This window comes from Aplysia californica, unplaced genomic scaffold (genome assembly GCF_000002075.1).
Source record: "Aplysia californica isolate F4 #8 unplaced genomic scaffold, AplCal3.0 scaffold00046, whole genome shotgun sequence".
NCBI lineage: Eukaryota > Metazoa > Mollusca > Gastropoda > Aplysiida > Aplysiidae > Aplysia > Aplysia californica.
In genome coordinates, this window is record NW_004797316.1 from 1,228,623 (window position 1) to 1,255,386 (window position 26,764).

The window sequence follows — 26,764 nt, forward strand, 5'->3', positions numbered from 1 at the left end:
CGACCGCGTTGGACAGGTGCCCATTTTACACAGTTAGATTATATAGAAAAAATGCAAGGGGTGAAATGGAAGGTGGCCGTTTGTACAGGTGGCCGTCAGGGCAGGTTCAACTGTATGTCACGAGTAGGCTAAATCTAGACAGCAAGTCCACTAACACTGAGACATGAGAATGCTGTCCTGGCTAACAAGCTTAGATGAAAATCAGTGTTGACAGTGGGAACACACTCCTTGAGCGCTTAATATTTTTTTCACATTTTTAATGTTGCAGCTTTTCAAAGTAAAGTCTAAATAGAGGGGCCCAGTAGTCCACACAGAATTGAACATGCTGGATATTCTGATGCTAATGGGATCATTTTGACTGAAACCTCATGATAAATAAAACTGTCATCCTAATAAACAATGACAGTGGTTTCAGTATAAAAATCAGGAAATAAAACCCCAAAAAATGATTCAAACAGTACAATTTATTTTTCAATATGTTTTCTAAGGCTTTTGACCACAGAATATGGCAAATGTGTGCCACATGGTTGCTCTAGTACAGCGGTATGTTTTCATATCTTTATATTTATGATCTCTGATTTCATGTTCAGAGTACCTAATAATAAACTTGAACAAGAGAAACATCATTGACTGATATTCAAGTGTTAGTGTGACATAAAGTGATAAAATGAAAAGAAGCTATCTGTTCTTCTCAATAAAAGCTAATCCAAAATAAATTTCACATTACAATTGGGAAATAACATCTACAATGGAAGGCAGCTTAAAAAAAACATGTTTTTAAAGAGATATATATACTTTGTGTAAATCATGTATAAAAATGACCCAATACTGAATTTCTTTCCAATAACACTCAGTCATCACAATGAAAAAGCAAATCCATAGTGTACAGTTATATAGCTGGTTGTTTCAGTAATGACAGGAAATAAAAACAACACAATAAATTCACCTAGAAATTCATTCATTCATCTTCCCACTTATTCCACATTCTCAAATCTACAGAAAACAGTACATGCACAAAAAAGAATTTAGAATGGCTATTACAGCAATTAAAAGTTGTAAATGGAAAAGGTATGAACCATTTCTTCATCATACAATGCTGAGGTACAGTTGTGTACCATTTTGCTCCAGTACTTCTGAATATTCACACTTAAGGACTCAGAACACAAAAGATGATTTAAAAAGAAGCACTGTGATACTTTGATAAATATACAACCCTTAAAAAGGTCAGAGAACAGGTGAGAATGTCTGACATCTGAGAAAAGTAAGAGCCAAAAATGGTATCCGCATGCCATGTGTGATTGATTTTTGGGGGACCAAATTGATTTGATCAAAATCCTGACATCCACTTCCACTATTATGAGAATGTGAGCTTCGGATCACTCTTCAGGTTTAGTATATATGGACTCTGATGCAAAAAAAAATTATAAATAGTTTTCTTGTAATCTTTAAAGACAATATCAGTTAATAGCCAAGAAGCAGAATTTTAAAAAATAAAATTTTACTTCTTCAAATTAGAGAGGTCTGTAAGATTCAAAAGAGAACATCTGCCCTTTAGATAGGTTGCTACTCATTCTTTAAACAGCTGGGAATCTCCACTGCAAAATGGCTCCATCTTCACTGACACTGATTAAACTTCGATTGTCTGGGGCAATCCTTATCCTGCTGATGTTAGCGCTGTGGCCTTTACCAACATGAGTAACCTCTCCTTCTCTGTAGCGCCATAGCTGTGGAAAATAGAGAAGCTTTGATTATTGAGGCTACCCTTCATAGTGTGGAAAGGTCTGCTGGGGTACATTGTCATTGTACTTGTTATAGTCCCACATTAATGCAATTTAGATCATTTTGATGACAGGCAACTTCAACCTTGTCTGTACAAGGGCCAAACAGACAGAGTGGGATACAGCATCCCAGAAGATAGAAGTAATAGAAGGAAGTACAGCAGATTCTATGGGACTCTGATTTAGCCATGTTTTCAGTTTGGAGAGGTTGCTCAAAATACTAAGAAAAAAAATTTGGGATTCTATTTTTTAAATTTTTTTTTCTTGGTTTATTGACATTTTCAAATGAACCTTATTTGGTTAACTCCTTCCAGACGTATCGCCGATATATCGGCAAGAGTCCACACCCCTTGAGGACGTATCGCCGATATATCGGCTGTGATAGGGAGCCTCAGTTTTGTTTCGTTTTTACACAATCCATCATTTAAAAATTACTTTTCATTGCTATTGAAAAACTCGAAAAGGAAAAATGAGTGAATTAGTTCTTGCGGTCTGCATCAACAAAACGATGTAACCGGACTCAGTATAAATATCATTACTCAAACAAAAATTGGAATATTGCTTTGAAATACAAAGCTGCACATTCAGAAATTTACGGATTACGCTCTTGGCCTGTATATGATAAGACAGCTATGCTGATTTGCTTTCACATGTTTGGTGAATGTAATTTTTTCAGTCAAAATTTATTTTTCTCATCACCATTTCTAACCCTTGTAATGCATACTTATGTTCAAAATTAATCCTTGTTTCATATTGGAATGTATTCCTCATTCCATTTCCTTCAATTTGATATATCATATGTACGTTTTGAGTGATGGTTATGCTTCTATGAAGTTATTTTGTACACCACCTGCATAGCCAAATCGATCCACAAGTTAATTATGTCTAGTGGGTACCAGAAACTAAATTTTCAAAGTAGCTGTATGCCAAATTTATCAGTTCCATTTGAAAGGCCTATATCCACTGAGCATTTTGGTACCATTCTTTAACCTCTCAGTCAATTTTTAAGAAAATGGTAGTTGTTTAAAATTTGATCCAATTTGTTAAAGTCAATCACTGGCTGCAACCCCATGTTTGACAGACAATAAAAGAGTACCAAGTGCACTAAACATCTCCACATTAACAGAGTACAATCACTATAACAAATATATGGAGCCTAATTTTTTTCAAGACTGTGAGATCATTACAGATCAGTATTTTATCGCCTCAAACACGATGATCTGTCCTTATTTCAACAAAAACACGAGCGTTGACCCGGCCGGCGCCGCACCGAGCCCCGCGGTGAAGGAGTCGGCTCTATACTGTAGTGTACCCCACGTGCGGGGTCACATGTTTTCCGAGTCTCGCAGAAGGATTGATGAAAATTAATTCCAAGCTGATTACTTTATTCTAATAGGAAATGAACTGATCTTTAATTAATACCTTTTTTAAGCCGGTATTTTACATATTTTGTGTTAAAAGTGATCTTTTAACATTTGACAGTATTTTTAAAAGCTTTCTATTTAAACACCAAAGGCTAAATATATACCACGGGAAAGCCTGTTTAAAGCTCTACAGTTCTCCGCCACTGAAAAGACGGTATTTAATCATCCTTCATTCCGCAAAGTATTTGAATGCACACGTGTCAATTTTTTAACCGGCCGGCCACGCATTCCGACTGCGAGGGGCTTCGCTTTCATCAGCGATTCTCCAGCTCCTAATAATCGGACATATAAACAACTTACACCGTTGTAACGAGGAAAAGCTTAACTTTTACAATGTGTACGGCCTTTTGGTGTTTTATAGCGAAAGAGCAAAGAAACAGTGATCGGAATTACCCCGATTTCACCGATACCACGCACTCGGAAGGCCGCGAGTGCCCGCGAGGCAGTGTTTACGCTACCTATGTCTAGACCAAAAAAAAAACTACGTCCGGAAAGAGTTAAAAAGGGGTTCCACTGTAAAAGTAAAGTTGTTCCCGTATCCGATCCGGACATTGGGGATTGCTTTGTAAGCAAGACAACTTCCTGGGCCTTCAGCATATTGTGGTAGGGTTCCACTGTACTTGATGAAATAACATCCATATGAAGAAATTGAATTCACATCTTGTGCATGCAGTGGTGAGTACTACACCATAGACCATCAATGACACCTATTGTTGAGGCACATCAAAATTAATGCAAAATCTGTTGACATTTCATTCTCGCCATAGCCAGAAAGCCATGCAATCGCCTACAATATTGATCAAGAAGTTGAACAAGCTCTTCTGCTCTTTCTAAACTAGCTTTCATCAGTAGGCTACTTTCTTGTACTCCCTAGTCATTGTTATGAATAGCGCATATTGTGCCCAGTCATCACTTCTGTTAACATGGCCCCAGGTGATAATATATTCATATTGCCCCACCTGTGCCATTAAGTACTAATGAAAAACTGCAATAATTATTAAATGTACACGAGATCTAGAACTTTTGCCCCAAAAGGGGGACTTTTACTTTGACTGACTCTCATCGATAAAGACTCATTCTGTTACCAATGGCCTTGGAGGTAACATCATACCCAGGATAGTGTTTGTGCTCTATTGATCTTCACTTTGTGTCCTGCTAAAATCTACAATAGGCCTACATGCAGTTTTTACAATTTTACAGGAGAGCCAAAAAACTGAATGCTGTCACCAAGAAAACGATCTCTTTGCAAACATCCCAAGTCAATATTTTTAAGAATACAATTTTGATCAGGACTTCATTTTTATCTTTAAAGCAAATGTTGCTTTATCACTAACAACATTCAGTTTTTTGGCTCTCCTCTAAAACTGAAAAAACCCTGCATATTGTACTTTTAAAAATAACGGCAGAACTCTTAAGAGTCCAAACAAGAAATTTCATTTAGAAGTACAGTTGGCAATGTTTTCTTTCGTTGCAACCTGTTCGGACTAGTGAAGAACCACTACTTTAGTTTTTGAATAAGGTGTTCCATTTTTTCTTGTAAATCTTTACTTGCGAGACATACAAGTAAATGATAGCTTTCTATCTTTATTATAGGCTTAATGGTTTTCTTTCAACAGAATAAAGAAAGTGTCAAGTTTTTTACCTTAATGAGCTTCTCCTCTCCACCAGTGGCAAAAGCCTTCTGGTCTGATGTGATGTCCATGAAGTTAATGGCTCCCGCCTTAGCGCCCTCCAACTCGCGAATCATTGAGCCGTCATACGTCTCCCAGTAGCCAATCTTGTGATCTGTGCCACAGGTGATGATCTGATGCTCGTCTTCACCATAACACACACTTTTGAACAGAGTGTTGGCGAACACTACAGTTTTACGAGAGCCTTTCCTGCAGGAACAGACAAAAAATGTTCTTAACTCATTCGCTACGTATTATTTTCAGCTTGTGGACGAATTTTTTTCGGGAGGGCGAATGAGATGATTACTAGTGGGCAGTTAAAAGGTCTTTGGGGCCACAAATTCAAATAAATACTAACGTATTATATACCAATATTTTCAGTATGGTTTGTAGAATACATCTGTAATGTTTATTCATGTATTTTTCAACTTTGGTTCCCGTAAGAGGCGATTATACAACACACTTTTGATTGGATGCGGATAAAATTTGAAAATAAAAAATTAATAATCTTTGGTGAAACTCAAAAAATATGTTCCCACCTAGTCAAATGATACATCAAAATAGCCATAAATGAATATAGAACTGGAAAATATTGAAAAGTTTGCAGTTATTTACATACATTCCATAATATTTGTACATTTGGGTCATAACATCCGATATTGAAAAAAAAAAATTAAATTTTATAATCTTGAAAAACGATCACAAACAGAAAAATTAACCCCACTCGTATCTTATATGGAATTATTCAGAATTGCATTTGAAATAAACCTATACATGTCTTGAGTGGCACTTTTTGTGTAATTTCATCAAAAAGTAGTGATTTTGGTGAGAAAATAATATTTTGACAATTTAGATCTAGACCTAGATCTAGCACTCAAAAATATTGAATTCTCAATAACAGCGCATTGGCAATATGAGTCCAATCGTATTAATATTATAAAAAAGAGTCCTACATTTCTTTAGTGGGCAAAATAATGATAGATTTTGTTGTGTACAATTACTAAGACTGGTGTCCGGGCTATAATTTTGGCATCACGATACAACAAAGTCGAATAAACTACGAAATCGCATTTCAAAACTGAATCTAAACTTCCGATTTTCAGTGGAAATGCTTGACCCAGAAGTCAACATTATATTATGACCTTTATTTTAACATGGATATGTGGATTGGAATAGAATCTAAGCTAAAATTGAAGATCAGTTCTCGAGCCGCCGGGGGCAGCTTAGCGTACTGACGGCACTTTAGCCGCGCCGCCCCCCACAGCTCGGCGCAGCGAATGAGTTAAATTAGGTAGCAGAAACTAAATTTTCAAAGTAGCTGTATACTAAATTTATCTGTTCCATTTGAAAGGCCTATATCCACTGAGCATTTTGGTACCATTCTTTAACCTCTCAGTCAATTTTTAACCCTCATCCTGCGGGAGCCGGGTTTATGTAGCCCGATAAGCCTATTTCGGCACCTCGCCTGCGTTCTGGTCCCGAGTCAGTGTAGCTCCTGGCTCAGCGCACGCGCAGCGCGCATCCTCTTACGTGTCATTCGGGTCCCGAGTCGGATCCCCATTCACGCAGGTCAAGTGTGTGTGCGTCAGTCTGCTTGAGTTTGTGTGCGTTTGTGGCCTTCTTCTAGAACCACCTGCGTTGGTTCGTAATCGAGGCATACGTCTCATTCAAAACATGCCAAGTTGATAGCTCTAGATGTTCGTCCAATGAAATTATAGAAGAAATTGACCCACTTAGACATGAGGAGCTCGAAAGGATAGTCAGGAAACAAGACTTCCGTTTTTCTATACAAAATATTTCAAATGAGCTTGATTTTGTATGAAATGATACTACCTGATAAAAGATGAGCTTGTTTAATAGTTTTGAATACCCTTGTGCAGGTACAAAGAACAATTTGAGTGTAAAACATTCGGAAATTGACCTAAATTATCCCTTTTCGAACCTCAGGTCATTCATAACAACAAGAGCGTCCAGAAAGGTTATTCAAATGGGCGTAACTACTCGTAATGTCTTATCAGCTTGTGAGAGGGGGTTATTCATGTGTTTGTAACACTTTATAAATAGAATGCTATGAAGGATAGAGCGTTATTTTCATCATCAGTTAACACACTCCCGCGGTATTCATGGCGAAAACACACGTTTCCCGGCGCGCGCGCTGTACACCAACAGTACACACTGAGTGACCCCGGCGGCCTGCCCGGCGAGTCCGACGTAATCGGTTGCTGATAAGATACGCATCTGGGCACAGACGCAGGATAAGAGTTAAAGAAAGTGGTAGTTGTTTAAAATTTGATCAAATTTGTTAAAGTCAGTCACTGTCTGCAACCCCATATTTGACAGATCATAAAAGAGTACCAAGTGTAAAAATTGATCTTTGAAAAACTTGACAGTGTTTTTAAAGGCTTTCTATTTAAATGCCAAAGGCCAAAAATATACTACGGGAAAGCCCGTTTAAAGCTCTACAGTTCTCCACCAATGAAAAGACGGTATTTAATCATCCCTCGTTCCGCGAAGCATTTGAATGCACGTGTGTCAATTTTAGAACCGGCCGACCACGCATTCCGACCGCGAGGGGCTTTGCTCTCTTCGGCAATTTTCCAGCTCCTAATAATCGGACATATAAACAACTTACACCGTTGTAACGAGGAAAAGCTTAACTTTTACAAAGTGTACGGCATTTTGGTGTTTTATAGCGAAAGAGCAAAGAAACAGCGATCGGAATTACCCCGATTTCACCTATATACCACGCGCTCGGAAGGCCACGAGTGCCCGTGAGGCCATGTTTACTCTACCTACTTAAATTCAGCAACGGCAGTATGGTCCAATTAACATAAAGCTATAGTCTTATCATAAACGCGCACTTTTTCAACAGTAATTCAGTATGGTTTTTTTATTGTGACCATTACATAGATTTTAAGGGAGTTTGAACCAGTTTTTATCTTTTCCTGACATACCTTTAAGTGAACTCAACTGTAGTCTAAGGAAAGAAATTTTAGACGTTTTCAATCATTTAACTGTGTTACAATGCTAACATAACAACAGAAGCTCATCTTACGTGAGATCCCAAATGATTGTGGTTCCATCTCCACTGGCTGATGCACACTCCTTGTCACTGCTGGCAATGACAATCTCTGACACACAGTTCTTGTGTTCCTTCATGCTGTGCCGAAGATCTGCTCTCATCTCCTTCTTTCCAGTGTGGTCCATGAAAGTGATGATCTCCCACATTCGTACCTGAGAGGGCAACAATTTTGTATTTGGCTTTTTTTTTTACAAGGGCAAAGTTATGTTGTTTATATTTACTGTAACTGTTGTCATCTCTGCTTCTTTGCCTTCTGTTTGAATTTGAGGGTTCTCACCTTTAGGATGCCATTCTCGTGTTCTTAGATAACATCTACAAACACATAGACACACCAAGAAAATACTGCAGGATACTTTTTGCTGATTTTTCATCCGCTTTCAACACAATCCAACCCCACTTAATAGTTTCAAAATTAATTAACATGAACATAAACAAGAACAATATAGCTTGAGTTCTTAACCAATCGACATCAATATAAAATTAAATGGTGTAAAATCTGACCTAATATTCACAAACACCGGTGCGCCCCAAGGCTGTGTAATCTCCTCTGTTTTGTTTACGCTCTACACAAATGACTACTTTTGATAACAAAAACATCAAACTAATCAAATTTGCAGAAGACTCCACTCTACAAGGCCCTAAAACAACAAATGAGAATGAATACAGGGACGCTGTAAATGTATTTACAAATTGGTGTGATAACCACCTCCTTTTACTAAATGTAAAAAAGACAAAGGAATTAATAATAGACTTTAGAGTAAAAAAAGACCAATTGCAACCACGTTTAGATGAAGAAGTGGAGGTGGTAAGCTCTTACAAGTATCTTGGCATAACAACTGATAACAAACTTGACTGGCATCCCCAAGCTGCTCTTGTGCATAAAAAAGTAAATCAAAGAATGTTCCTCTTAAGGAAATTAAGAAGTTTCCGTGTTGATAATAAGATTAAGTCCCTTTTGTACCATTCTATGATTGAAAGCATGCTATTATTTTGTATTTGCTGCTGGGCTGGGAATTGTAAGGTGAAAAATAAAGAAAAATTTGATAGAACCATTAAGAAAGCCAGCAAGATCTCTGGATATGATTTTACTAGAATTGATGAAATGTATAACACCACAATTATAAAAAAGATAAAAAGCATTATAAACGACCCATCACACCCACTTTCAACACGCAAATGTAAGATCATACAGAGGCAGATATGTACCTCCAAAAACAAAGAAAGAAAGATATAAAAGAAGTTTTTTACCATCTAGCATAAGGCTATTGTCAGAATAAGCATAATGTGTATTGCTCTTTAGAGTATGTATCTATGAGTATATAACTCCAGAAGTTTTGTAATCAAATTCCTGCAGGTGGTTGAATGATGCATCTGATGCGATACGTACATTTTGTCAGCTTTACTTCTCTTTTCATGTTGAATTCTAATGAGAGTAATAGATTTTTTATGTATACTTGCATGTGTTTTTACGGTCCTGTACAGCCAAGAAAAATTTCCCTCAAGAATAATAAAGTATTATCTTATCTATCTTAATTAAATATACTGTTAAAATATCTCAAGACCACTATTCCCACTGCATGTTCAAAAGTTATAATTACATTTAGCCCAAAGTGAGAAAAAATATTAATGAGATATTTTCTCGATTGTTTTCATGGGTACATACAAATTATCAATTCAGGATTTGTTTTCATTCACAACTCAGTGATGCTTATAAAGTTATGTTCCATTAGTTGGAAAGTTTTTCCTGTGTGGCCTCACCTCTATCCGGGGGGGGGGGGGTTTGTCCAACTTTGATTTCCCTGTCAAACAAATCAGCCTTCACCCTTGCCCTAGACCATAAAACAATTTGAGAGATTTTTACCAAACATTTTTTATATCTTTGCTTTTTTTTAAAATGTAGGTTTAACGCCCTCATCTCTCCATATTCTTTCAGCAGGTTCATATTTCGTTCATTTTAATATACTCACCATGCCATCACCACCTCCACTTATAACTTGATCTCCTCTGGTGGTCAGTGCTACAGCTGTGACACCTTTGTTGTGGGCATCCATTACCACATGTTTCAGTTCCAAAGAAAGGTCTTTGCTCTTGAATCCCAGAATCCTGATTTTTCCATCATTCCAACCTGAAAAAAAAGACCACTTCAGTAAACTAAATGCCTTAAAAAGGAGAGTTCTTCGACAGTGTACTTCTAATAACTTCATATCTGAGTACAAAGAGCAGATTCCTATACACCATATTGTACCCAACCAGTATTGTAAACACTTCTGGTTTTTTTAATAAATTGCATATATTTGACCTGAAACTTTGGGATGAATCATCATTTACATGCACCGAAATATACATGGGGCCTACCTGAAACAACAATTTTTCCATCCCGTGAGATTGCCAAAGCATTGCAGACTTTGTTTGCAAGGACAAACCTCCGCAACTCTCTGCCAGTGGTCAAGTCCCAAACCCTGATCTCACCCTCCTGACAGGTGAGAATCAGCTGAGCCACACCGCTGAAAGCAATGTATGAATTCAATTAAATATTTGCTGAAAATTTAAGTTAAACTTCACACTTCATTAACTTTTTCTGGGCAGTTTAATGTTTATCCCATCAAGGATGAACTTAAATTTTAAGCTCCTACTTCTTGAGATAAACTTAAACTGTGTTGAAAAGGGTACTTGCTATTAACAGAATAAAGTGGAGCATTTAAGAGCATCACTTAATTAATGCTCCAGTTACTTTGCAATCTTTTAATTCTTCCCTTAAAAATGGCTTTAATTTTTCCAAGTTTAAAATTACAAATATTACAACCAGTGGCTGCTCGTGGTTTATAGAACTGACCGGCGGTCATTCACGTCAACTATTTTTCCCTCCCCCACCCCCTTCCTTCACAACACACACACTCACACACACACACACACGCACACACACACGCGCACACACACACACACTACACACACACACACGCACGCACGCACACACACATGCTCTCTCTCTCTCTCTCTCTCTCTCTCTCTCTCTCTCTCTCTCTCTCTCTCTCTCTCTCTCTCTCTCTCTCTCTCTCTCTCTCTCTCTCTCCTTATTTTATACCCCTACTTTCGCCATCCCCACCCCCTCCCCCACTCACACACACACACACACACACACCACAGTAAACATTGTAATATAATGTGAAAGAGCTAAAATATGCGGTAGCATCAAGAAACAATATTATGCATAATGTAAGATGGAAGTTACTGAGATTAATAGAAACTCACTTGATCGGCACAGAAAAAGAAACACACTACTTGAGTCTAAGCTAGAAAACAAACTGAAAGTGAGAAGCAATAAATCGCTGGTCCTGGCCTCCAGTACAGTACTTTACTCGTACTTTCTACACCCCTATACAAAATATCGACGTGCACTGAACCCGTTAAATATATGTAATAAGAACTGTCCTGTATGATGACAAAAAATCAATTGCTACTGTACCAGTGACGCTGTCCCAAGCAGATCAAGTCTACAATCAGATGCTATACAAAGCTGGACAAAGCACACAAGTTTCCGATCATTATATCATCAAATGTATTTCATCGCACTTCTCAGTTCTCAGAACTGAACACTGAACACTATGCTGTAACAAAGCGGGGAAGTGTGTCAAATGCTTATTATAGAACTTGGTGTCTAGCTGGGGTGAGGGTTGAAAAGGGGAGGGAAGGGAGGGGGTTTTCGGCCCAGACTCTGACAGCCGAGTGCCTACGCTCCTCGTTAAAATTTTCCTTATATATCTTCACTAGACGATTCCTTCTTTCGCCGGCCAGACTCCTAAGGGCCAGGTAAGTTATTAGTGGGGAGAAAACGATGAGTAAATGCCAAACAGGAACTATAGGTGGTTAAAAAGTCAATAAACAAAAAAGAGTAGTGCCATGCTGACAATAAATGTTCTGATAGTAGTTAGAGAAAGGCTGAATGATAAATACATGTTTTGCTGATAAAATAATACATGTGTCTGTGCTGCTCAAGACAGTCTCATTCTTAATTTTGTAAGCTACAAAGAGGCCAATCTGGCAATTAAGGGATACACTAATCTTTCTATGGACTGACGATGGATTTGTCCATGGGACTGACGACCTCGCTAGGCCTTAGCCAAGCCCGCCGTGTATTTGTGTGTACTTAGTACGAAGTTCCGCGACGTGATGGTTTGACGTGAGACGATTTAAAGTTACGAGCCGGCGCGATAACAAACGTGAAGGAATGAGGTTATGTCGCGACAAAACAGCAGTGAATCCCACTTGTCTAATTGAGCGCCTTCGTCAAATCGGCAAGGTGTTTTTGAATGTTGATACATGTTTGTTTGGATTTACTTAAAACTGAATGAAAATCATCATCAGCAATAAACCTCTAGTCAACAGTTCAGTTGACAAAATTCTGACCGGCACCGCCGGTCTTGCCCAGTTAACAAACCGCCCCTGATTACAACACTATATTCTCAACAACCTTAGTCACGCGACAACTTACAAGGGGAAAATAATGTCGTTAACAGGGCATGAATGGCATGTCTTGATGAGATCAGCAGAGTAATCAGCAAACTGGAACTTGTAGACTTGTGAGTGGTCAGTCCCCACGAAAAACTGCGTAAAGATGAAATAAAAGAATATGGACTTTAAGTAAACTTTTAATCCTGTGGAAACTTTTACACAGATAAGATATGTGAAAACGTAGCAGAAAATAGACTGATGCATTTGCATTTGAAACAAAGAGAGGGGATCCTTCCAGCAATAAAAAAAAGTAATAGACTTTTACATAACAAATATGTTTAAATGTGAGATCCAGTCTAATAAGTTTCTAACATATCTTAAACCCTAAAGTGTGCTAGCCATTTATCTGATTTTCTAAAATGTGCACAAAGTGTATAGACATTCTAAGTAGGCCCTAATTTGTGAATATCCCATTTGCCTTCTCCTAAATAAACAGTTTTGGGTTTTTTGGCCATGCCAGTTTCAAGAAAATAACTCACATAAAGTAAATTTTAAGAGCAGAAAAGTTGGGAGTGGCTTCAACAATCATAAATTGTAATAATAATGTGTAAGATAACAAAAATCATCAATATAAATTATAACAATGATGATAATGATAATAATTATTAAGAGTTATAATATTACACAAGGGACTGCTAAAAATGTTTAAAATGTTATTTTCTTCAACAAACTGCTAAAAATGTTTAAAATGTTATTTTCTTCAACAAACTGCTAAAAATGTTTAAAATGTTATTTTTTTCAACAAAGGAGCATCAGGTAGGTCTTGCTGCACTTGACTGTGGGGTCAATATCAAGTTTAACCCTACAACCATCATTATAGGTCGATTATATTGGCTGGTCAACCGTTGTTTTGCTGTTTCAGCCAATATTTAATTGGCTTGTGATCTAACATGACATCACACTCGTTCTCACTTTCTTGTAGAGAGCTTTTCCGTTACATTGAGAACTACATTGACTTATGTTTTCATTGTTTTTGGTTACCTTCTTCTGCTAGAAGAGACACAAAATCTTAATAAGCGATGCCAATATTTTTGTTTACACAGCTGAGTTAGATAATACCCTTTTAATAACAATAGGCCTCCCGTAATAATATACAATTTGATAGCACAAAAGAGGTGGATTTTTTAACAGAAAAATATATTAGCTCCAATTTAGAATAAATCATGAGGAAATTTATTCTATGAAAAGTGGATTTTGGAGTAAAACAGAATGTGGAAAAAGAGTCATGAAAGCTCAAGGTTAAACAAAGTCATATACTCTGTTCAAAAACCAAAATCATATTATATATGCTCATGATGTAGCTCATTCAATCTTCTTTCAGAAGATGTAAGGGAGTAAAAATCAATGTTATCAATAGTTTTAGAACCTATTTGATCTTCAAAAGTCCCATTTTAGGGTCGGAAGAGAATATCCCAGTTATTCAAAACCCTGATCAGGTGACAAATGAGACAATAATTAAAGTAGCAGTGTATTATCTGAGTCCATAAAAAGTATACATTTGCTCAAAGAAGAATAAATATGCTACAATATAGAGCAAAGCAATAATAATTTCAGACCCAAAATGCACTTATGTATATAAATGTTTTATTAAAAAATTTATACAACATCACCAAATGTAAGTTGAGGTCATTTCATTTTATTCAAAAAATAAAAAGAATGCTCCTAATGTAGCTCATTCAACATAATTCCAGAAAACATATGTTTCTTTAGGTTTCATGTGAACTCCCATGTAAGCACTCTTGAAGCTTTTTCTGAATATATATATTTAAAAAAAGAGAAAACCCACCTGACAGCACAGGTAAATGCACTGACAGTTGTAGGGTTAAACACTTTGGAGCTCCTTTTTGTAGGTGTACACTGGCCAGACAGAGTTTTCAACTCAATTGAGCAGCCCTGGCTGGTTAAACAAGTGACCACCTCCCAACCTTCCTAAAACCTCTTACCTGATGTCCTGCACCTCTCTTTGCAATGGATGTAATAGCAGATTCACAATGTTTCCATGGCCTGAAATACAATTTATATTTAAAACCCATTATTTTGGGAAACCAGCACATACTATCATCATATGCATTACAACAGCATTATGCCAAATTATTTTCCAGATTAATTTTTTAAAGGGTATTATTTTTCAGATTACTTTGTCAAAAGGGTAAAATAAAGGCTACAAAACAGTTCCCAATGATGTAATGGAGAGCATACGCTCTATTGCTCATATTACAAACCTTCCAATTGTATGCAACGCAAAGGACATAAAACCTCAAATTGCATCTATTTCCAAAAGACTACACAGTTTTGTCTTCAGGAATATAAATGTTAAGGCAGGTATAGTTTTAATATTATTTTGCTCGAGTCATTGTTTAGGTTGGGAGGGGGGGGGGGGGGGTGCTTTCTCAGGATTTTAAAAAAAATGCTTACGACATGATACTTCAAAGTTTTTCATCAGAAACAAAATTTTCTTTAATCAATATAGACCTATGTTCCCTCTGTAAGGTACCCAACATCTTTACCCTCTTGCCCTCATCATCAGCTGTGATTTCATAAAATCTATTTAGCATAAAATTTTTACATATAATTTGTCAAAACACATACTTTGCATCAGATCTGTGTTTGAAGACGGTCTTGACCTTGTTTCCTTTTTCAAAGCACACGCTGATGTTGTAGTTACCAACAATGCCACTGCCTGTGCCAATCAACATATTGAATCCCTTGTCAGTCATTTTAACAAAAGAAATAGCTGTGACTCCAAGACAGAACTTGTCCTTGCCAGGAAACTCAAACTGGAGAATGTTGGTTGACTTGTTGATGCACAGGATGTCCCCAGTGGTGGTGCCGCAGAAGAAGTAAGGCATGTCCTCCACTTGGTCATCTACCATCTATTTATAAGAATGAGAGAGGGAGATTTTTTTTAGTGTGTGTGTGGGAGGCAAGGAAATTGGCCAATTGATTACAGCTCAATAAACATTTTACCACTCTTACAATTTCATTTTGTATGTGATACTTGTAAATCAATGCAGTAGTCTCCGTCTAAGATCCCGGTGCTCGGGAGCAAGGAATATGCGGGATCGTAGGCGAACGGTATTTTAGCCGACGGACCAAGGGAAGAATGTACGGTGACCCATGTTTAGGCCCACAACCAGTAAAATAGTCTCCTCTCACTCTAAAATGAACTGATGTGAGCCCTGGGTGGGTTTATGATTTATATATATATGTAGAGCAAAGAGTGGTCAACCTTAATGACCAATCACAGTAGTATGAGACATGCCATTTTCACTTACTATCCTATTGTGAGTCTCAAGTTCTAGGTTTATTCTCCCCTTATCTGTCCAAAATTTATAGCTTTCCATCTCTGACCGGGTTCCTCCACCTTCGCCGTTATGCACCATTACGTTGTGACCACACAAATCAAAATTCAGTCTGTCTTGCGTATTCGGGAATAGAGACAACTGCTGCAATGGTCAGGGAAGAGTTCACAGTTCGATGTGATCCCGCCTGGAGCAAGCTTGTAGGCCCTGTCTACAGAGTGAATGATGTAATTTAAGGTGGAGAGCTCAGATGCGAGTGCGATGCTTGGAGAAAACAAACGCGTCAGTCAGTTCACACCTCGGTGTGCTCCCGTCTGGGTAAAACATTGTACCGTTTCATCGAATTTAACAACGCTTGTGTGATCACATTCACGAGAGGGGCTGACCTTTGATGCAACAAGCAGGTCATTTATCTAAACTTTTAACTCTTGGTTCATCAGCTGTGTTTCATAAGTTGTTATCTGAAAGGCAGGATCTTAGCCGAATGTAGACCATCAGAGTGAATCAGAGCGGGATCTTAGGGGTGACTTTTGTATAGTAAAAACTCTGTTTTCTGAAAACAGCGGGATCTTAAGCGGTGGGATCTTACGTGGAGACTACAGTATATGCCTCAAAAAGAAAATTATGTTCAAATAAAATGAATGGGAACAAATACCATTCAGCCAAATACAGTATCATAGTAAAATCTAAAGGATGCGGAAACCTTTTCGCTTTGTTAGAATTTGTATATGTACGTGTTTTAAATACAAAGCATTCAGGACCTGAAAATCTATTTGCTATAGACCTATGCATATTTTCCTAAGTACTTCTTTTGCAATACGAATCTTTTGATGTGTGCTTGTTAACTATATGTGTGTTAGATTGTAGTATGAAGATAGTATTTCTATCCTCCTAAAACATAAACAGTAAAAGAATTTGTCAGCAGGGCGTATCAGCTCACTGTTAGCTTCACAATCAACTTGCAAGTTTCACCTCACATTGACAGCAAATGAGTAAAATGTCAGATTGAAATTATTTTTGGGAGGTTTGTCTTACTTTAGAATAGTTCACCTTGTGGCAAATTCTTTAACACCATCAGAACAACATGATCAAACTCCCATCGCATTAATTAATTTGTTTTAAGGCGGGAATGCTTTAATTGAACAATGAATGACTGAGGGTCTGTATATGGAAATGAAGGAAAAAAGAGCAAGGGAAAAATTATTTCCTGAACTTTATGGGATCATAAGCTTTGAGACCAGTATAACATCAAGATCCACTACCCCATCATTCAGGAATTTATTTATTTCAGGTTAGGAGATTGTGGTGAAAATAAGTAGTGCAACTACAAGATGGAGATATCGTATCTGGAGACATGAAGCAAGACTCTGAAAAGTGATGATAAACAATTATATTTCTAAAAATTTTGTCTACATTAACATGATATTGTGTATTCTGTCATATAAATTTTGAATAGTAGGCTTTAATCAACCACTCAGATCTTACGTTTGTCATCTATGCAATAATGCAGACGTATTTTTCTTATAAAAGGGATGTCTAATGCAATGACGTTACGGAAGAAGGAAAGTATAATCAAACTCATTTATGTTATCCACCATTTTAAGACACATAAAAAAATCAAACGATTTAAAAACATAACACTCAACACACAGATAAGTAAATACTAACCTCTATGCAAGTAATGGAACGCTTGAATCCACCCAAGTTTGTATTTGATGGCCTAATCTTCCTGTTTTCCTTGTCAATTGTCCACACACGTAGAGTATTGCTGGAAAAAAAAGTGAAGCATCATTAAAGTTACCAATTTGTCTCAGCTTTTGAAGTTCCAAAAAGGCATTCAAGAACTGCAAATATTACCAGGAAAAAAAACACATCAGAAAAGGCACCAATAGAGAAAGGTAGAAGATGGAAGGTTAGTTCTATGGGAAGTAGCACAGATTATAATTTTGAAAGAGAGATGGAATGACGTGTTATTCTATATGAAACTGCGCTTCAAGTGCATTAAAAAAATACTAAAATTATTTAAGAACAAAAAATGACCACAAATAATTTTAAGATACATACTCTCCTCCGGTGACGAACACTTCATCACTGACTTTTGAAGTAGCCAAACACGTTGTGATGCCAGCACTTTCCACCTGAGCAGGGGAACCACATATTGGCTCTTTGGTCACCATGTCCCATACAACAACTCTATGAATGAAAGAATCAAATGAGATTGAAACTTTTAATACCGGTATAAAGTAAATCAAGATGGCATAGTATTCTATTGGCGCTCTAAATCATAATTTTTTTAAATATTTGTGAAATGTATAGAGGCATTTCACTGCTAAGCCATGTGGGCAAGATGTTCATCAAGATATTGGAATGGCGAACAGACACAAAGTTGAACCATTTCTGAGTGAGGCCTAACCTAAATGGGATTTAGAAAGGGAAGAAGATGCACCGACGCAATATTTTGCCCTATGACGAATGTGCGAAAGGGTAATAGAACACAACAGGGAACTAAACATAGTATTTGTTGACCAGGAGAAAGCGTTCAAAAGAGAGAACAGAAACAAGCTGTGAAAAGAACTCGAAAACTACACTGTAAGAGGCTAACTTCTAGATAACATTAACAGCCATATCATTTACGAGAACAGCATAAGTACAGTAAGAACGTCGGAGGGACTCACAGAATGGTTCGAGATAATATCCGGAGTAAGACAAGGTTTTGTCCTATCACCACTACTATTTATCATACATATATGGATTGAATTGCAAAAGAGGCCAACACAGAACCAGGCGCCCTAAATGCATTACTCTTCACTGATGACCAAAGCCTGGCACAATAAGATGAACGAAGTCTCCAACACCGCACCGCAAGATTAAACGAAGAATGTAACAAATACGACATGAAGATCAACATCAACAAAACAGAGACAATGAAAGTAAGCAGAAAGCCAGGACCACTCAGGATACACATCAACAACAACAGTCTCGGACAGATCCAAGAATTTAGGTACCTCGGAAGTATATAATATTCACAGAGGATCGACGACTAAGCAGAGAAATTGAAACACGAGTACAAAAGGCCAATAATGTTAGTTACCAGCTTACTCAACTACTGAAACATCCTAACATCCCCATGACAACAAAACTCAAAATGATCAACACCATATTCATCCCAACACTCATCTATCAATGCCAAACATGGACAACAAACAAGACATTAGAGCAAAGAATTACAACATGTGAAATGCAATGTCTTAGAAAAGCGGTAAACAAGACCAGGCGAGACAAAATTAGAAATTCAGTGTTCAGAGAAATGGTGGGCACAAATGATGTCATGCATCACATCCAACACCAAAGAATCAAATGGTTTGAACATCTCAAGCGATTACCAACACACCATCCAGCACAACATGCCTACATTAAAAAATTCAATGGCAAAAAGGCTAGAGGGCGACTGAGAAAGACCTGGATAGAGTCAAGGAAACACTAACAACTCACGGCATCCCCCTGACCCAAGCTCTCTGGCTGGTGGCAGAGAGACATCTCTTTCTTCCCGCGACACCCAAAAGGGCATAAGTGGCGGATTAAAGTAAAGTAAGTCTTTTATATTGTCCCACGAGCACTTCCCCATGCCATGTCTTTGGGGTTTTTTCCTCTCTTCAAAGAAATTTTATCAATTGCACTGTTGGTAATCACCACACAGTTAGGAAGCTGGTCAAAAATGTGACAAGACAAGGCCTCAGACAGAATCCCCAGAGGAGGTGGAAGAGAGGAAGGCCAAGATCCACCTGGGATTGAGATCTGGAGGCAGATCTTGTGCATATGGGACACAACTGGCCGAAGGCAGGAAAGATTGCCCGGAACAGAGACAGGTGGAGAACCCTTCTTGGCAGTCTATACTTAATTAATACCAGGGTGAAAAAGGCAGATGATGATGCCTGTTGGTAATACATTTTATCTCTAAATATGTCCACATAACTTTTGCAGATATTTTTACCCATGCTGATTATTTTTTTAAAGTTCTGTTCCCCATGCCTGTCATGAAAAATAAAAGCTATTTATGTTCATATCGAGGTATCTGTGCCACCACTTTATATGTCTGGTCAATGTCATTTCCAAAGGTAGGGAGTCCATAACAGACAGTGCATTTTTTCTAGACCACTCTGCCCTTTAAGTCGAAAAAAGATTTTTTTTACAACCACAAAAAAAAAATTTTCAAGTGCCCGTATGGTAACTTTATCTCTTACGCAGTTTCTCTTGAACATTGATTGAAACAGTATCCACCAAATAATATATTTTTAAGTGTTTTTGTAAAGAAATGCAATACTCAGTCTTTTTTCATTTGTACAAAAATGCGAACACTGTTTTATGTAATTTACATTTTTCAAAAAGCTACCTCATTGTTAAAGTCATATTCACCTAGGCGTTTTGTGCTAAACTGGAACTAGAGCACAAAATAATTAAAGGAAAAGCTAGGACATTTAAGATGAGAAACAGTGTTATGGTAGCTGTTACAACAGTTACCCAGCAACCTAAAGCCCTTGTACAAGTAGGCCTATTCAAATAAATGTTAAAGTATTGTATGTACAGAAATACTCACGATCCATCATCCTGACCACCAAGAGAAATCACATATTTCCCACTTTTAGAGAAAGCCACAGCTTGAACCTTGACCTTGTGCAGTTCCCATTTTTGAATGGCTTTTTTCGTGGCGTAGTCCCACAGAGTGATAATGGCCTGTAGAAGCGTCGGTATTATTTAATCAAAGAGTACACACGAATTAACTGTGACAACATGTTTTCCTTCTATCTGTTCAAACACCCACTGAAGGACAAGAAGCTTTCTATGCAGCTGTACATTTTTTTAAAATATGCTCTATAAAATAAACAGCTGGCTAAATTGTGATTTTCTGAGATTAAAAAATCCTTGGAAGACTTGACTTTCAAGTCTTATTTCTACAGCAGCATTGTCATCTAGTGACATCTTTAATTAACACTTTGCAGTCACACAGCCAGCACTACAAAATACCCCATCTGGTTACTCAGCCAGGAGAGTGACTGCAACGGATGTGCCAATTGACCGGAATGGTTAATTTTCACTGTCTCATTAATGCGCCAAGTGACCGCAAAGTGTTACATAAGTCTGCCTATAACAGGTACGCTAAACAGATACAAAATTCTGAATCATACAAGAAACTGTGCAATAGTTTTCAGTGCCTCAAGGATGAGGTCAAAAGATTTTTTTCTCAAAATTTATCATTATCACAAATCACTGGTTGTAAATTTAGGATTACCTTGAAACCCATGAATGTTTCTTGTCCAGAAACAATGTAACGACCATCATTTGAGATATCGATGCAAGTAACATCATTGGTGTGACCTGAAAGAATGCACTGTTTGGCTTCCTTTGTGATGTCTTCAATGATGATGTTGCAACCTAGTGGGTACACAATGTGCTCCCGGTCAGGATGCACCATCAAACCACTCTGGACTTTGCCTGAAAATTTTGAGATAAAAATATACATGATGTATTCAGAAAAATTTTCTCTATCTCTCCAGATGTAAATTCTAAACACGTAGCAGTCCATGTCTTCATCTGCCTGTCTGCGTGTGTGCAAGTGAATTATATGTGTGTGTGTGCGTGTATGTATGTGTGTGTGTTTGTGTGTTTGTGTGTGTGTGTGTCTAGAACAGAATATAACTTTCACTGATAATCAACATTAAAACCTAAAAATAGTGGTAACACACAGGGAACATTTATTTTGCAGTGCTTAATTGATTACTACTTTTTGTGGTAAAAAATTTAATCATTTCGAAGAGAAAAAGAAACAATGCTTTGAAGAACATAATGAAAGGAATAAAACCTGATTTAATTAGACTAAATGATATGAAACTGAACACAGGAAACTAGCAAGCAGATGGCAAAAGTTGCTAATGAGTCTGTTTGCGTGAACATTCAAGATCAGTGGAAAGGAAGACCTACGTGTTTCACTTATACAATCATCATAAACAGGCTTGCACATACATAGCGAAATCAGAGGGATATGAAAATCTTTTTGCTATGTATATTATGCAAATTTTGCAAAGTATGTGTTTTAAATATAAATACAGGTAAGAACAAAAAATGGGACCTGAAAAGATGTACATGTTTCACAATGTGCATGTTAGCTACCTATGTGTCTTCATGTTAAACTGAATATATACTTACATTGCAATAAGATTTTACTGTGAAACTAGTCTTTGGATTTTCCAAAAATAATAAGAAAAGAATATTACACTAGATCTAGATCTAGTCCTTGATCTGAGAAGGCACTGGGACCAAATCACAGGCTAAGTACAACACAATACATTTTGTCTCCAAATGACAGATAAGTTCTGTAATTTGTACAACAATGATGTAATACTATTCTTACTATTGATGACAGAATTCGGTTAAAAGACACGTAGGCCTATGATCATTAATATACCTGGATTTGAATTTGCTTCTGTGCTTATATAAAATATTAGAAAAAGGAAAATAGCAAACATAAATCTTAACTCTTTAGGCCCTGAGTTTTTTCCACCATTTCCCGGAGTTTTTTCTTCAGTCACCTAAACCTGGTGCACTATACTACGTCTCATTATAACCCCAAAAGCTTGCCTCCAACTTCTAAATAGCGGAAACAAAGGCTTATTAGTCATTACTAAAAAAACTTGGTTCTGGAATAGTTCAGAAAAACAAGCAAAAACTAGCACTAAATAAAATGAAACAGTTGTCACTAGTACTGGACGCTCCCAGAGTCCGTAGGAACAGGGTTATTACCGCCGGATGCTCCAGCGTCCGATGGGGTTCAAAGAGTTATAGCCATTACTTTCCTGCATTTGGTAAACACACACACGAACACACACACACACACACACAAAGAGATTTTTTAAGGCACATGAAGTTTGTAGGGTTCTCTTCTTTCACAAAACAAATACAGGCTAGTTGTAAAGAAAACGACATACTAAGTAATAGAAATCTAGATCTAGATATCTAGATATAGTCTAGATCTAGTAATTAATATGGCAGCATATTTATTGCCAATTGTGAATGTTAAATTCAAGAAATAAAGAGATGTTATATTTTGAAAGATTCTAACTGATCAGTTTTGTAACCTTAAAATTCATCAAGTCGATAACAAAGATTCCAAACCTGAATAGCACAAGTGGTTACTTGGTTCTACTAATACTACGAGTGACATTTCAAATTCTACCAGGGTGAACCATGCACCACAGGCTACAGGCAGTCAGCTCCGAGGCTATCAATCAAAGGCCGAGGGCAAAAATATCAGAGAAACGAGTTCAGAAAATGCTCACCATTGAAACCAATTATTCTCTCAAGCTCCAAATCTTTGGTGTCAATGTTGTCATCCTCCCCTGCCATGATGAGAACTCTGGAGGTTTTATTATGAGTTACAAATGCGACAGCTCACACCACGGAGTAGTTCCACGGTCTACCAAAGAGGAGGTTGCCAAGGGAAACAAACATGGCGATAACTGCTTGTGTACATGACTTCAGGAAAAGAGCACTCTGTTCTTCTTAGAGCTAAGCGGTTAAACCCTTTCATGTACCACACGCGCCAGAGTTTGTTGTTGTTTTTTAATCGTGTAGGGCTACAATGTAAAATCACTGAAAACGACTTCCTATTTGGTATTCAGGTAAAACATAATTGTTGTTGGCATGTGACATAATTTAATACAGCACTTTTTGTGTTGTTTATGCTGACGTTTAGGATGACAATTTCGAATTGAATTAGAAAATGAGGAGGGGACGTGGGGGTGGAGGGACGGGGACGAGGGAAAAAAGAGGAGGGGAGGGGATACTTCATGTTTGTATTTTATTTGTTTTCACTAAAACAATAGTGGTTTCTTTGTACAGTTGTACTTCATGTTAAATTGTTGTTATGTAGTTGGAGGGGGGTCGAGGGGTTGGGGGGGGGGGGGGGGGGGGGTAATGTTTGTTTGTTGTTGTTGTTTGCTTTGGTCGGGGTTATTTTTTTGGTTGTTATTTGCTTCTTTGTTTCTTTCTTTTGTTCCCCTAGAATGGAATAATATGGGTCTGCTACATAATTCGGATTCAGAATTCATGAGAGATATTGTTGATCAGAAGCGTGTATACATTGGGTTTCTTGAAATGAGAAGCTCTGATTTATAGATCTTTAATTTCAACATCATATTTTTAGCCTAAAGCTCCTATGAAAAAAACAAAACAATTAAGATTACATGTATAGGTAACTTTACCGCCCGCCCCCATGAACCCCCACACATATCGTCTCAAGAGCAGGGCTGGAAGTAACACGATAGCTTTCACAAAGCGAATACGGTATCTATATCTATCTCTCTCTCTCTCTCTCTCTCTCTCTCTCTCTCTCTCTCTCTATATATATATATATATATATATATATATACATATATATATATATTATAATATTGTCAACGACGGAAACTTTTCTTCTCTAAAATGTTTTCCTTATACATGTACCTCTTTTCGCTCTCTAAGCATGTTCTGTCGTCTGCTTTCGTCTCAACTTTTTGCCCCCTACCGTGTGCACAGTGCACATAAAGATCCGCGGCCGCCATCCTGGTAAAATTTAGAATTAACTCCTTGAAAACTGAAAATGTTTAATGTGTCCCACGCGCTCATATATATGACTTTACGCAGTTGTGAGCGCCGGAAAACCCTTACCAAAATTATTTTCTTTATTTTAAGAAGTGCTGGACGGACGCTAAACACGAGATTTACTCATATTCAAAGGTGACAACAAGGAAAGAAAATGGTATTGACAGCTGGTCGTGAAAAGATATAAAGCAAAGCAAACTATGAATTCAATTAGTTTTATTTTATTCAAAACAACATATTAAAGAATTAACCTACTCAGTTATTTATCTAAATCTAGATTAACCAATCCATCATTCTCCCCAGCTTACACCAATCTGTCTGTCTGTCTGCCTGTCTGTCTATCTGTCTGTCTGTCTGTCTGTCTACCTTCAATCTATCTATCTCTTCTTCTTCTTCTGCCTCCTCTCTCTCTCTCTCTCTCTCTCTCTCTCTCTCTCTCTCTCTCTCTCTCTCTCTCTCTCAGCCAGATTTCTCTTTTTCTAAAATACGTGCTATTCTCTTAAACTTCCAGTTGAAGCGCGTGAGCGCATATGTGTTTGTGAGTGTGCGTTTGTGAGTTATGTTTGTGTGTGTGTGAATGCGTAAGTGTGGGTGTGTGTGTGTCTATGCATGTGTGTGCGTGTGTTTGTGTTTATTGAAGCTTCTATAATTACATACAGCAATACGTAGAATTCTCGTCAAATGGTGGAATTCACCAAATTTCGCTTGATTAAACCGGGTGTTGATTTATATTTTTTTTTTTTTTGAGTTTCCTGCTCGTCTATAAATAGCAACGCTGACAATCTTTTCCTTTCATTTGCAACTGAAATTAACACGGAAACTGCCATATGAAATCGCATCGCTCATATCGCTCGTCACCTCGCTACCAGTGTGATCGTAGGGCCTAGGCTGCTGATGTTTTCGGTTTCGCCTCACGGTAGGCCGATTCACCTCGCCTGCATCGCGTTGCCGGCAGCGTGGCCTTAAATTATCCCACAGAATTCTGTGAATTATCCTAACTGGGACCGAGGTAGCGCTCTTTACTTTACTGCACTAGTCAACGATTATACCCGAAGGCAATACATAAGCTAATTAGTACAGGGGCAATAATTGAACCTTGAGGCGTCCCAGGTACCAACGATGACAACTGACAACCGTTGTAGATAGGCATACATGTATCATACTTATGTTTCTGAAAAAAAACAAAAAAAACAATAACAATAATAATAATAATATATTATTACCCCAGCAGACCATAGAACACTCGGAAACACTCTCAGCTTCCTGTGAAGCATACAGAGCAAGCAGCTGGTTAAGCGCTCAAACCCTAACAAACTGACATCTTTCACTGTCTATATAGCTGGGTACCCATTTTCACAATAAAACAACAACAATTTAAAAGCAGAACCCCCCCCCCCCCCCCCCCCCCCCGCTTTCGAAAAAAAAACCTGCCACAAGTATTGGCGAAGAGAAAATTGGAGACTCTGCAAATAAAGTTGGTTCATCTACATCTAGGCCTACTTAATACGTATAGTTTCTGGAATATCCAATGGTTTACTTGTAGATGTTATCACGTTTTACAATGCACCCGACACTGCGCCAATGCTTAAAATGAATTGATTTTATGAGCTGTGTTTCACATGCACGCAAGGGGCCCAGTGTGCTTGAAAAAATACACGCCCCACAAATAAAAATGACACGTGTTTAAATAAGCAATACTATATGGATGTAAGCGAATCCAACAACTTTAATTAAAACGAAGCAAATTCGCCCTGAACAGCACAAATCGTGAGAAGTAAAACCGTTAAAACATTCTCACAACAGATTTTTAAGAGAGCAACTGCTTACCATGAGTAGTATCGTTTGTACCTGTTTATTTGCTAAACTTATACGGACAAAGGTGCTCATTAAAGAGAATCTGGGCGGGGTGGGGCGGTTTGTTAGCCAAATTGAGGGCGCAAAGCGGCTATCACGACACAAGCCGATAAAACACCTTTATTTTCAAGCGACGAATCGGGCGATCGACCCGACCCGACCCGATCCCATCCACAATGGGCACCCCGTATAGAAAAATTATAAGTGCACGGTCTCGATTTTGGAGAATCAAAGATGAACATTAGCAAACAAATCCACCTTCTGTTTCAACAGACAAAGACAAAAACAGAATCAGATGGAAATTGCATTTGATAATTCTTGTTACCAACATAATAATAATGTTGACACTTGTGACGTCTTGAGAGGTCGCATTAGGTCACGGGAGCTGTTTTCTGGGTCATCCGGGGAGAATTAAATAGGTCACTCTGGTAGACAGATATTCAGCACGCGGTATGAAGAATCCGCAATGCATTGTGGGACCCGCCGCTGGATGTAAACACAGGTCCGGGGT

The 26,764-nt window shown here is 37.8% G+C and overlaps 1 protein-coding gene across 3 annotated transcripts; it reads right to left on the minus strand.

The window, feature by feature from the left end:
- Nucleotides 1–444: 444 nt before the first annotated feature.
- On the minus strand, nucleotides 445–26,734 carry LOC101847938 (cilia- and flagella-associated protein 52). Of its 3 annotated transcripts, none has more exons than XM_035968220.1 (13): nucleotides 26,583–26,734; nucleotides 21,053–21,255; nucleotides 20,360–20,496; nucleotides 17,830–17,958; nucleotides 17,434–17,533; nucleotides 15,053–15,336; nucleotides 14,407–14,467; nucleotides 12,444–12,556; nucleotides 10,310–10,458; nucleotides 9,922–10,079; nucleotides 7,928–8,106; nucleotides 4,845–5,082; nucleotides 445–1,724 (listed from the first exon to the last, which is right to left on the minus strand). In XM_035968220.1, the coding sequence occupies exons 1-13, from the start codon at nucleotides 26,623–26,625 to the stop codon at nucleotides 1,575–1,577; spliced, it is 1,944 nt and encodes a 647-aa protein (XP_035824113.1). In that variant the 5' UTR covers nucleotides 26,626–26,734; the 3' UTR covers nucleotides 445–1,574. The 3 variants fall into 3 exon arrangements, with proteins under 3 accessions (XP_035824113.1, XP_035824114.1, XP_005092495.1); XM_035968221.1 differs by having other exon boundaries at nucleotides 26,579–26,601; XM_005092438.3 differs by lacking the exon at nucleotides 26,583–26,734 and adding an exon at nucleotides 23,097–23,352.
- Between the last annotated feature and the right edge of the window lie 30 nt (nucleotides 26,735–26,764).

What these genes read in the sequence shown, in the direction of transcription:
- LOC101847938 (XM_005092438.3), bottom strand. Translation starts at nt 23,163, where the DNA reads ATGGCAGGGGAGGATGACAACATTGACACCAAAGATTTGGAGCTTGAG. An exon ending in GTTCCATTACTTGCATAGAG is followed by an intron (nt 15,337 to 17,433) that starts GTTAGTATTTAC and finishes TCTTATAAATAG; the next exon opens with ATGGTAGATGACCAAGTGGA. An exon ending in AACGACATTATTTTCCCCTT is followed by an intron (nt 10,459 to 12,443) that starts GTAAGTTGTCGC and finishes CATTGCTTTCAG; the next exon opens with CGGTGTGGCTCAGCTGATTC.